The sequence below is a fragment of the Myiozetetes cayanensis genome, unplaced genomic scaffold (genome assembly GCF_022539395.1).
Source record: "Myiozetetes cayanensis isolate MyiCay16 unplaced genomic scaffold, myiCay2020 scf9, whole genome shotgun sequence".
NCBI classification, from domain to species: domain Eukaryota; kingdom Metazoa; phylum Chordata; class Aves; order Passeriformes; family Tyrannidae; genus Myiozetetes; species Myiozetetes cayanensis.
This window is the reverse complement of record NW_026088185.1, coordinates 9,834,766-9,847,916: the sequence shown is the minus strand read 5'-3', so window position 1 is coordinate 9,847,916 and position 13,151 is coordinate 9,834,766. Positions and strand designations below refer to the sequence as shown.

At 38.2% G+C, this 13,151-nt stretch overlaps 1 protein-coding gene across 2 annotated transcripts in view; it reads left to right on the top strand.

The window, feature by feature from the left end:
- Positions 1-7,805: 7,805 nt before the first annotated feature.
- RFTN2 (raftlin family member 2) overlaps positions 7,806-13,151 on the top strand; it is a 32,015-nt gene continuing 26,669 nt past the window's right edge. Inside the window, exons 1-3 of one of the 2 annotated variants that reach the window (XM_050339335.1) lie at positions 7,806-7,941; positions 8,340-8,544; positions 12,460-12,643. In XM_050339335.1, coding sequence (XP_050195292.1) covers positions 8,406-8,544; positions 12,460-12,643 — 323 coding nt within the window. In that variant the 5' untranslated portion in view covers positions 7,806-7,941; positions 8,340-8,405. The remainder of the gene's footprint in view (positions 7,942-8,339; positions 8,545-12,459; positions 12,644-13,151) is intronic. The other variant, XM_050339336.1, reaches the window with a different exon arrangement.

Sequence of the window (13,151 nt, the reverse complement as noted above, 5' to 3'; positions counted from 1 at the left end):
GCTTATTTAAATCTATGCGCATTTCACTTCAATTCCAAAACAGTTTGTCTCGTTTAAAGTTTTCTGCAGTCAGTATTCTGTACTTTTATAAGGTATTTTACTTATGTGTCATTTTAGTGCTTGGGAATAACTTTTTAAAATAAATTTTAGACCATTCGTTTAATAACTATTTGTTCTCATCCTAACGTTTTTCTTGCACAGAGTAAGCAATATACTTGGTTTTATGGTACATTTTTGACTGTAGGAAAAGGTAATGCTACTTGACTACTTGCACTGCAAGACCACTGAAAACTTCTCTTTTGCTTCTTTGACCTTTTTTGTTGTCTGTATGCAAATTAGGAACTCCCTGGCAATATCACAAGTTGAGATGAAATACTATTTTCTCTTCAACTTCAGGGAGATAATTATTTTTTTTTGTTTCCCCTCTCACCTTCTTAAGATTCCTTCTATGTATTAAAAAAACCAAATTTGTCCAAGGTTGAAAATACAACCTCTGTAGTTAATAGGAGTGCAAGCCATGTCTTACTGCTTCTTTAGCACTGACATCTTCATGTATGTAAAATATTCTTGAGCTGTTCAGGCTTTTATCTGATTTGTAATAATTTGGAAGTTCTCTTTTCAGGTGGCTTTGTTTTGTTGGTGTTTTTTTCCCTTTAATCATTCAGGGAAGTTACCAAGTGAGCAATGTAGTCAGTGAATAATCCGCGTGTAATATGTAAATCTGTTTAAAGATGGTTCTACTGATCAGTTGGAGTTTGTTCTGGTTTTATGCTGTTTTGAAATTGTTGTAAGAGGAGAGTCCATGTACTGTGTCTTGGTTGAAAGTTTCCTCAAGTGACCTTCCACCTTCTGCTAGGTAGAAAAATATACACAGATGTAATTTTAAGAGGTTCTGTTTTAAACTTGTTACCGTAGCAGCAGTGGGGGATTGTTTTACCAGTAAGTATCAAAAAAGGTATACAGTTTGTTGGATACATGAAGAGCTCAGCCTATTTTTGAGGGGCATCATCTGCTGTAGATGGTCTCACTTCTGCTCCAGTCTGTACCACATCTGTCCAGTTCTGTTTAATTTTCAGATTTTTAAAACTCATTGATACAAATACATCACAAAAATCCTGGCTCATCAAAACAGTATTTCATTTCCATGGAAAAATGTTTACATAGTAAGTATTTTTTTAATGAAGCTCTCTCTAAAGGTGCCAAAGAAAGGCTATGTGTTCTGTTGGAGCCTTATTTCTTGTCATGAAACACACATTTGATCCAGGATTCAGAAGATACAGTCCTTATTTTTGGAATCCACAGTTTGTTTACCAAACATGACTTCCCTGTTTTTAATAATGCTTTAGAGATCCAAGAAGTAAATTTTGAAGTGACTAGTAACTTAATAAAATAAGTGTTTAGAGGGAAGTCTCTTGAACTAATGGCTTGGAAGTGTACAAATACTGTGCAGTCACTTAAAAGCCATCAAATTGTGGCTTTATTTTAGATAATCACAATATGTAGTTTATTTTCCCTGAACTGATGCAGATGTTAGTTAGACTGTTGATAATGAGTTGATCCCATGGCCTTTGCTTTAAAGATCTTAGAGTTTTCTTTACTTGCATGTGAACTTGATTGTTTGTGAGGATGTTCAGTGTCAGGCACACAACTGTTCCTGCAGTGCTCTGCTGTGGGGTCTGTAACATCCAGTCTGGAGGTGCTCTTCGTTAGGGTTGTGTCTCCAGCTCTTAACAATGCTTCATTTGGATTTAAGGCACTTAGAAGATACCAAGATGAAGCTCAGTGTTGGCTTTTCTCCAGGAACTGGAGGTCACTGAAATACTGAGGGTTCTTCACGGATCTTGTAGCTTAGCTTTCCTCTAAGTGCTTACCAAGAGTGATGGCCTGACATCAGTCAGCAGTGACTGAACCTTTCAGGAGTTGAATCCTTCTGTAGATACAACTGAGATATAACTGTCTTACCGCTTGTGAATCCCTGTCATGGAGTTAGATATGCATTGAGACAGAACTACATTTCCTCAGGTTGTTGTTACCTTGATGTTCTGGCATTCATTATTTTTTCTTGTTGTTTTGCTCTGCACGGTGTTTTCCTGCCAGTTCAGTTCTCCATAACAGGGAGATTCCCGTGCAGGGGTGTGTATATCTATGTATATACACAGGGGTAATTTAGTTAACTGCAGATGTTCAAGTCAGGATTTTGGGGGTTGGAGAAAGGGCCACATTCTCTTTGGCCTTCTACAGTTTCCCCATGATAGTTGTAAGGCTTCACACGTGTGCCAGGAGGGAATGTACCTGCTAAGGCCTGTGCCCTGGGGACACTCAGTAACAGCAGATCATCCTCTTCGTGCCCTGGCTGTCCCATTCATGTACTGGCAGACTAAACAAATTTTTTGGCTTCCACCCCTTAGAATTCAGAGACCTGGTTGGTGTCTCCTGTTTTCTACTGAGCTAGCTGTTACAGTACTTCTAGTAAACACTCTCTATTTAATGTTAGGTTTCCATGACAAAAGGTTAGTTCTGACGTTCTCCATTAGCTAACACTGGATAAAACCCCTGTGGACAGGCAGAAAGGTACCAAGTTCATCTCCTATATTTTTGTGTGTTTAGTGGATGCATTTTGCACTAAGTAGAACTCTCTAGTTCACTGGCTTTTTTGGTTCCTGCTACTTAGTCTTACACATCAGAAGTCCATTCATCCTCCCTGAAAAAGTTTTCATTTTAAATTGGCGATTCTTTGCTTTCTGAAACTGATTTTTTTCAACTAGCTAATATTAAGTCATTGAGTAAACATTCCAACAGTACTGAGCAGAAACTAGCAGAACACATACCTCTCTTGAATTGTTTTTCTCTGTTAACATAGTTTTAAAGTATGTAGTTGTATGGCTTCAAAATAGCTTCTTATGATAAAATAGGTTTGTGGCTTTTTAGTGTTGAAGGTTTCAATTCTTTTGGCATGGAAGCTTCTTATACTTCCTATTGAAATAGAAAATTCATAACTTTAAGAGGTATTTTAAGTGTACAAAATATAATAGTGTGTGCAGTCCTGTACACAAATCCTTATATAGCTGTTATACAGAAAATCCAGATCTAGACCCTCCAGTTTCATTCTAGAACACATGGTTTCAGCTGATGGCAAACATGTGGCTATGTTGTTTCATACCATATTGCAGACACAGAGGGTATACTCACTGCAGCTTTGATAAGTGAGACTGTGGATGCACGTAAATAAAAGCTTAGTCAACTTGCAGATCTCATTTTAGAGAACTGTTAGCGATTTTAGAAGTCAAAAGCTCTTTTAATTGCAACTGCTTGTGATACAGCAATAAGTTTCTATAGTTTTGAATTTCTACTAAGGTTCTGAGTTGGTAGCTGCAAGTTTAGTTCCAACTGGTCTGTATCTACTGTTCGGATTGTAACTTGTTTGTCGCGTTGATGAGTAGTTAAATATGGGTTTAGAACCATATGAAAAATGGAATTGAACTTTGATCATTAAACTGTATTTTAATGACTGCAAAAGCAAACTATTGTCATCTGTGTTCATTATTTTTAGACCATTAAGTTAAAGATTATAGCGTAAAAGCTGGCTTTTACGCTCAAGTTAACACCTTTACAAGACTGTGTTCCTGTCATAGTCACAAAACTATTCCTTAAAAAGAAAAAAATTTGGGGTGAAGAAAAATCAAGTTGCCAAACCCAAGAGCCTTCAGAATGGAACTGGGATACTTTCTTAAGAGTCTTTAAATCAACTCATTCTATAGGGGGTGGAAAAAACGTCAGTGCTTTACTGACATTAATTGTTTTGGGGGATGGAGCTGTGAAAAATACTGGACAACTGAGTTGCAGAATTCTCCTCATAGAATTTTGACTTCTTCTGTCATTATTCTCTCCCAGGCAAAAACTTTACATTTGTTTTCAGTCATAAAACAGAGGAAGTAAGCCTGAAAAGAAGTTCAGAGAGGAACTGAAGTTCAAAAATGTTGCCATTTGAGATGACTGATATTTAGGGGATTCAAAATGTTTTTTGATTCCTGTAGCTGTTCAAAAACCCTCAAGTTCTGGAGAAATCTGACTTAATTTAGCTTGTGCTTGCGGTTTACCCCTTCGTGTGTTACTAATGTGTCTGTCCTCTGTTTAAAAACATTGTGTCAGTGATGGCTGATCTACAGACAATAATAATGCTGATTTTTTTTTTTGAATTATGCTCTTACATGCAAGTATTCTACCCCAAGTAGGAAACATGTTTGGTCCAAATAGTTTGTTTTGACTTTGTCAGAGGAACTTTAGAGTTATCCTTTCTGTTTTGTGTTAGTTGAATCAGTTTTGGTCCTAGTGAAATCTTTATGGATAGCAATAATTTATTCTTTAAGTAATGGGAGTTTTAAGGTGTTTGCATTTCTGATGCTCACTGCACAAACCTTGAGACTGGGAATGGATCTTTCAAGTCTATACAGTTTGTATTAGTGAATTTATTCCAGGTAAGCTCAAATGTTTTGAGTGAATAACCTTCCTGTGAAAGTACTGCCCATGGTGGCCTGACAGGCTGGGAGGTGGGTGATGTTCTCATGGAGTCTTCAGCCTGTTCTAAATCGTGTGACTAAGCAGGAGTTTTGTCATGGTTGTGATACCTGTTAAATTCTATAGCCCTTTCACTGAGTCATTGATTCATCTTCTGAAATTTAAAATTATAATACCACCTCTTTTCATTATTTTTGAAGTTAATGCAGCATTTAACCAGTATGATTTCAATTGCTTTTAACTTAGTAGCCAGTATCCTAATCAGAAAGAGACAGGTAACATTTATTATGGACAGTGGTATAGCTGACTGAACTGCAGATTAAGTTACTTGTCATCTTGAGTTTTAGGATCCATTAATAACTAAATGATTATAAGTTCATCTCCCTGAATTTTTATTTATTGTTTTTAGCTTTTATTTAGGCAGTGTGCATGCAGACAATGAAAATCTTCTGTGTACCTGCACGGTTTTCTTGATTTTCCTTATGTCTCATGATTTCGATCAATGGGAAACTGAGATGACTTGGAAAAAAAATACTATTGTCAGGTATTATTTCATGTTCTTGATATTTGAAGGTGTACTGGGAAGGCAAAATTTAAATTTGATTATTTTATTAAATGGTTTCTGTGGATGATGATGGGTTTTGGGGAAGGCATTCTTGTAAATAGGCTTTGTATTCACATTGGTTTACCACAGATGTTGGACACCTCAAGAAGTGTTATGTTTACAACTCTAGCAAGAGAGATTTCCTCAGAAAGAGGTGCTGGTACCACTTGGATTTGGCACCAATGCCATAGGCAGAGAGCCTGCCTTGAGTGTCAGTAATGTTGGTGACAGCTTAGCATGGAGTCAGGAACGGGCACATGGAGTTCCAAAGCAGTTCCAAGCAAGGGATCGTGTCCTTCCACTCAGCAAGCTTAGTCATGTAACAAAAAAGACCAAAATGCCTCCCTGCAAATGTTTTCAACCCTCCCACAGACAACAGGGAACAAAGCACATCATGAGCAAGGGACAGGAGCAACCCTGAGCTGTGGGTAGACAGCAAGGCTGTTTGTCTCACAGTGTGGTCAGAACTACTATGCAGAACTGCTGCTGCTTCTCATCCTGCACTGCCAGCACAAGTCAATATTCCAGTGCTGGACACATGCTCCTGTGGGTGTGCTACTCTTCTGCAGGTTTAACATCTCTTCCATTTCATCAGAATAAAAGCTCTTGGGGGATCCTGGAAGCCCTCCACAGAAGCGTAGTTCCTTTGGATTCATTGGCCCTTGGTTTGGTTATCTTTGCCTTTTTAGAAGTCTAAAAATTACATCAAGCTTCCATGAAGGAGTCACGTGCTCTTTCAGTGGGGATACTGTGACTGCAGCACATCAGTGGATCAGAGTTTTAGGGATTTGCTCTTCTCTGATACCAGTTTCCAGCATGTTTGCAGCTTGCATCACTGCAAGTGGATTGTTTTGTAGTTTATATCCACTTTGCAACAGGAAACTACAGCTATTCAGTCACCTCTTCAAGCGGCTCTTGAATCCAGGAATCTTGTGATCCTGCTTCTCTCCTGAGTCCTTTGGCTGCTTTGATGCAATTCTGCACTCCTGTGAGGGATGCTGCTGGTTGTTGCTGATTTTGTTTTGTCTTTGACATGTGGAGTCCTCAGTTTCATTGGTTCAGTCTAGTGACAACTGTTAACTGACTTCCAAGTTGGAAGCTTATAACTCCTTATACTAATCTAGGGTTGCACAAAATCAGGACCACTGCTTTTATCTGTAACAGCACTTCTTTGCGGTGTCATAAATTTGTTTATACTGTGGGAAATGCTGTCTTGGTGAGAAGATGGAAATATTGTGTAAGCCTTGTCACAGAGAGTTCAAAATACAATATTCTGGCCTCATTAAAAATGTAGCTATGTTAAGCAAAATAAACAATTGAAAAGGTGACCTGCTGGCAACTGGACTAGTGCTGCAAAAAAGTTGTTTTACTTGCAGCAGTCTTAGTCGTGCCATGGCTTTGTACAAGCAGTTCCAGTGGATCTTAAGGTCTGTGTGGAATGAAGCAGTGGGGGTCTCAGGGTTGAGAGGACAGTTTACAGGCATGGCTGGTATAGCAACAGTTCAGGGATAACCTTTACTGAAAACTGGGAGCACTTTGTGTAAAACATGCAGGAAGATGATGAATTCTACCTATTAGAAATATTTTCCTAGTTTTAATCAAGATGACAATACTCAGTGCCTTCCTCTTGGTTTCAGCACCCAGGAGCCTGTTTTAAAGACTATATGTGATAATTACAGCTTCAGTCCTAGGTTCTTAACTCAGTGATTTGTAAACTTTTCCAGAGTTAAATAAATTTAAACTATAATGTATATTTCAAAGGGGTGTAGTCTTTAGATTTATCATTCCTGGTAAGTCACTTAAATAAAGAGATCACTTTTCTTCCAGTAGAACAGAATCCCACAAATAGTTAATACCTAACTTGCAGTGATTTGTTATAGAAAATGTTGGCATTTTTAAGAGGAGTAATATATTTCAATGAAAAAAAGCAGAAAAGCTTTTTGAATTCAAATGTGCAGTTCCTTTAATCTAAAATGGTGTTATGAATCTTTGGCTTTGGCTAGATGATTCTGAATTTCTCTAGATGCAGTCTAAAAATAAAAAGGTGAATTTTCTAACAAGTCATCCTGGGAGTAACAAGGCCTTAGAAAATAAATCACTGTTCCTTTTTCTCTATGCATTTTCATGGTTTGTATCAGCTGTAATACAGTTATAAGTGACTTGCAATAGTTAATATAGGACTAATGAGAGCCCTTAAAATTATACTAAATTTTCAAGACCTAAAGAAAAGTTGATATAGGAAACAGTGTTGAAAGCCTGTGGCTGTAGCAACTGAAGTTATCCTAACAGAGGAGGAAAGGATTTTATTTGTTCACTACCCATGAAAAGTGGGAAACAAAGTTCTGTAACTTTTTTCATATATAATGTTGAAAAAGTCTTTCCCATTTGAAATGAGGAGTATTTCAGTGTCATTTTTTGGTGTTTTTCAAAACCAGTTATTTAAGTTAACTATTAGTGATGTAGATTCTTACTGATTTTTCTGGACAAGAAATTACTACATAAATTTATGTAGTTACAGTGTATTACACTATGTTGATGTGTTTTGTTGTTTTGTTAGTGTGTTTGTTCTCCCAGAGGAAAAAACAAATTCCTGTAGAAAGGAAATAGGAGGCAAAGTCTGAAATCTAAAATAAGGACTAAACAGCTTTTCATTTGCTTTTCTACCCTTTGAGATGCCAGAAGCAATTTCCTCTTGAAGCTGACTTCCTCTCTGGAAGTGATTTTCGTCTCCAACCATGTTGAGGCTCTTTTCTCATTCTTTCATTCTGACTAACTTGCTTTTTTCCCCTCTGACATCCTACTGCAGTTGGGAACTTCTGGAGGTAAGTAATGACAGACAAGTTTCTCTCTAACTTTCTTTTTCAGTTCTTCTTCCCCCCCCTCTCCTGCCCCCCCTCACCCAGTCAGTCTAGAAGGACAAACAAAGCACTATTGGTGTCCTCTGCAAGAGAGCACTGATAGGGGCTGGCTGTAAATTGACGTGGCATGGAAAATCTCTGCTAGTTTGGAGCAGCTCTAATGTTGCTGCGAAATCAAACCTCCTCTTAACCAAGTTTGTAGCTTGAAATCATCGCGGGCTTACGGGTTCTATATTAAAAATGAATGGAAAGTACCTTCCCTTTTCTGTTTGGGAACTGGATTTTTTCTCTCTTTGGATTTACAGCTAATAGACAACAAAATTCAAAGGGAATTATTTGGTTACTTTTTCTTTTTCCTGTAGTAAGAGCGACAGATCTTGCTGCTCCCCCCACCTTTTCCTGCAACTTAATCATTTGCAGATCTTGCCATGGGGTGCGGACTGAGAAAGCTGGAAGACCCAGATGATAGCAGCCCTGGAAAAATCTTTTCTACCCTGAAGAGACCACAAGTTGAAACAAAGACGGATTCTGCTTATGAATATGTGTTGCTGGATTTTACTTTAGAAGGTATTTTTTTTATGCTGTGTGTTTACTATTCTGAGATAAGGGACGGCATTTAACTTAGCTCTGTCTTGTTTGACTTACAGTAAATCTTAGATGCTTTTAGCCCAGCCGGCCAAAATGTAAGACTCTTATTTTGAAACACAAATCATGACGAAGGTCCTCACTTATATAAAATTACAGTGGAAACTACCGAAGTATTTTTAACAACCCAAACCCTCCAAATTACACAACTGTCCTTGTTAAGGAAGCAGGCTAAAACTGTTAGAGATTTTCCTAGTTTCCTGTGAGTCAGATACTGCCATCCGTACTCACTTTGAATAATGGTGGTCTGAATTCAGTGTGACGGTTCAGAAAATACACTGTGCCCGAACCTTAATTGAATAACAGGTTTTTTTAAATGCACTCAACTTCTGAAAACAGGCTGTCATTGTCCTTGTTACTTTATGCAGAAGTAAGTCTGTTCCTTAGTTGTATACTAGGAGTAACTTCCCCTCTTATGCCCACCCCAGACTGTCTGTAGATGTTTCTGTAAGGCTCTTAGAGTTTCATCTTACTATTTTTTTTCAAGTGCTTTACTTGTAGTTGTTGAATAGTCTTTTGAAATCGTGACTGAAATGAAACAAAATCTGTATGCATAGCTAGAGGCAGACAGTGCTCTGTGGGATACTTCCTTCCCGAGGGTGTCCCGTCTCTAACAGAGCAACTCCCTGTTCCACAAAGTTGAAAACATAAACAAGCCCAGATGGCTGCCCTCGGAGAACAGACAGCTCAGTTTTGCAGTCACTCTATAGTAACTTGCATTTTAGAACAACTCAGTCTACTGGCAATGCTTAATAACAAGGATTTGAAGTCAATGCAGTTGCTAGAAGGGTTTGATAAAGGGAGGAAGTGTAAGTCTTACTGCAATTTCAGGAACTTTGTCATAAACAAAACTTGGCTTCTGCTTAGTTTTATCTCTAAATTAAAGGACTCTGGTAACATTCTATTTAAAATAGAACAGTCTTTTCATTGAAAAACTGCAAGGTACTAAAAGAAGACACATTCTACTAAGTTAAAGTACTGGAAATCCAACTGGTTTTGTTGTTCTGTTTATTTACACGAGGTTTCTTCCTGGCTTGTTGTTTTGAAGAACAAAACTTGTAGTGGTAACATGCTGGAAATAAAGCTAGGCTGCCTAATGCGTCCATGGATTACCTCCTAATCTACTGGTAATAGGAAGGATAACTTTGAGACTGAAGAGCATTTAGTCTTCTTAAATAGCCTGTGTTCTGAATATTCCTGTGTTTTCAAGTTACAGTTTCTGACAGTGTTTTGTAAAGGATCTGTTGTAAAGGTGGCTGTGACTTTATAAGTAAAAGCACATCAAACAACTGCAGATAAAGGTGCATCTCTGTGATTAAATAACCTAGCAGTAAAGATTTATTTTCTCCTGTTTAGTCTGATATTCAGAAATGCTTGACTTCAGTGGCCTGCTGTAGAATTATGAATGTTAAATAAGCAAAATCTGTTTCAGATAGCTACCTAAATCTTTATAGATTTCTGTCTGTAAACAAGTGGATTTGTAAGCACATTCTGTTGAATGTTTCTAGCTTTGTGTATATATGACCTTAACATATTTTTTGCTTGGAGTTACTTTCCTTTATAGAGGTAAGATAATGAATTAAAAAATGGTGTATATACTGTCTTGGAGGCATTTGTGAATTTGGATTGCTTCTGAAATGTGGGGATTGGCTTAAGTATTGTGGAGAATATGTTGGGCTTTTTCTTGTTTTCTTCTGCCTCAGTCAACTCATTCTTGTACTTGTTGCTACTTGAATATCCTTTGGCAAAGTGAAACATCAGTGAGCTCCCTTTATCACTTCACACCAAAGTTTTCACTCTGTCAGGGTGTGTTATATCTTCATGACCCTCCTTCTGTGCCTTGCCAATTTCCAAGCAAGGTCTTCCCCTACAAACATTTGTTTGCCTGAATGATTTGTTGCCACTGTTTCTTGCACCGTGTAAAACAGAAAATCAGCACTTAATAATCTTTAAGATCATCCAGAAAGCTTTGCCCTGCACCAAGATAAAAGTAGAGCGACCCTAAGTGTGTTCCTTCAGTTCAGTCTGCCTTACTCTGTGCTTCATCAGGTATGTGCTGTGTGAAGTGGAAATGAGCCTGCTGGAGAGACTGTCAGCAGTCCCTCATCTTCTCCCAAGCTGTGATGCAGATTAGGTCAACCATGCTGCAATCTAAATTTGCTGGCTGGAGTCCTTGTGCATCTTAACTAGTTATTAGCAGTGCACTGAACCTTGGCTTCTCCCCTCCTGGTCCCCAAAATGTTCCCATCTGTACTGTAAAAAATTAGTTTCATAGAGGATGATCTGCACCAGGAGAATCCCAAGCAAGAAAATTACAGCCCATCTTTTATTTTGGTGGAATTGAATAGTACAAAGAAAAGGGAGCAGTGGACTCTGAAGTGTAATTTTTAAAAGCCTGTCAGTGATTGTATATTCCAAGGTCTGAATCATGAGGCATATCTCAGTTACAGAAACAACTGCTGTTTTTTCAGGTAATTTTAACTAAAAAGTAGGGATAATTTTAATATTCCTACCGAAGCAGAATGTTTTATGCTTTGTCCACAACCCTGCTATTAGGGAAAAGGAGGAACATTGATGCAACCCACTAAGATGACAAGCTGTGAGGTTCTTGTCCCTCTGAATAACATGAATATGTATGAAGTAGCTGTTTTGTTGTCATCTTCAGTGTCCTGCATCAGAAGCTTACTGTGGAGCTGGTGAGTTAGCTGCAGTTCTGGTGTTGGTAGAAGTGTTTTGGCTGCCTGTTGATAGCACATCAGGAGGGAAACTTTGTTAAAGAAAAGGGGTTGAGACACCTGGAAAATCAGTGATGATCGTGTCGCATCATTGCTGCTTTCTTGGCTTGTGGGTTGTGGAGCAGTTATCTCAATATGTATGTCTCCTAGATTTACTGTGAGCAGAATCATGGGATGCAGGTACTGCTGAGGGCAAAATATCATCCCTTTCCAGAAGGGGATGAAAACTGGCAAATCTGTGCTGGCATAATTACTCTCCTGTTACTGTCTGTATATGGGTATTGATTCCCTGCTCTCTGAGAGCACCTACAATTCCAGTTGTACTTGAGAGGAACAGGAATTACTGCCCCATCAGACTGACTGCAGCAGAACATACAGTACCAATATGCAGTCTTCTCTGTGCAAATGCTGTGCATCAGACAAGCCACAAAAGGTTCTCCAAGAAGTTTTCCCTTCATGTGTGTAGTTTTCCCCAACAGCTGCGTATTACCGAGGTATTGCCCATTGATGGAAAATTCCTGCAGGCACTCAAGGATCCTCCATACAAATAAGACACCACAAGCTTACTTAGGTGATGTGTACTTAGGTTTGTTGGAAAAAGGAATTGGCACTGTGTAAAAATAGCAACCTACACTCCACAGATGACTTCTGAGGAGAAAAAAAATTAAGAAAATCAGCTGTTGCAGGCTTAGATGTGTTACATAGGAACATACTTTGAGTTTAGCTCAAAGCTAGGGTTGAAGGGTAGTGCATCAGTATGTTTAAGGCTTTGGCTGGACAAAATAGTTGCTTTGTTAAGTTCAGCCCTATTGTGTGTTTAGATGTTAACTCAGCTCTTAAATCAGCTTGGCAAACCTAGATCAAACAGAAAATGTTGCCAAGTGCGTTAAAAATAGATCATACAAAGTTGTAAAAATAGTGACTTCAAGTGGCTGAATACTATTGAGTCATCTTTGAATCTGCTTTTTCTTGCATAAACAGAACTGTAGCTTTGTAGTAAATGCCTTGGGATGGGTTTTGTGTGGTTTACGTAAAACTCAGCTAAAATGTATATGGATGTACACAGGATCACATGCCTCTCTTCTGCTTTCAATGCTTTTAGCTTCGTCAAATCCAGAAGTTATCAAGATCAGTTCTGTGCTGGATATAGCATCTCAGGTGGAAGAATACTACAGCAAAGGATATGTTGTGGGAGCTGTTCATCCCATTATGCTGCCAATTGGACGTAGAAGGAGTTTCCCTGCAAGTCACATGTATCGAGTGGTGCTTTCTCGATTAAAATCAAGGTAACGGTGAAGTAATTTGAATACACTGATCCACTGCTTAAACCATTTCTGAGTGGATTGCTCAACTTGCATAGCTTATTATCAGTTTGAAATGAGTGCCTCAGAGAATCAAGTTAACTGTTTCTGGTTTAGAAAGGTGAGCAAGTTAATAATGTTTTTTAATCAATGCTAAACACACAACAGGCTAATGTTTACTTTACCATAGTAAATGTCCCAAACAAAAATATAAAGTGTGATATCATCTGTCTTAGAACCTGAAGCGAATAAAAGATTAACCAAAACAGTAGGAGAGTAATAAGCTGCTTTAAATTACTTTGTCTGCTTTATCTTCATTTCAAAACTTTTGTTTTCACTTTTCTCAGGGAAAACGATGTGTGTTTAATTTGTGAAACAGCTTGTCAGAGAGTTTGGGTTTTTTCTTATTAAGGAGATAAACATTCTGTGATCAGAGGTCTTACAGAAGCTGATTTTGACACTGATGGAGATGCAAGAGTTTGCTCCAGATCCA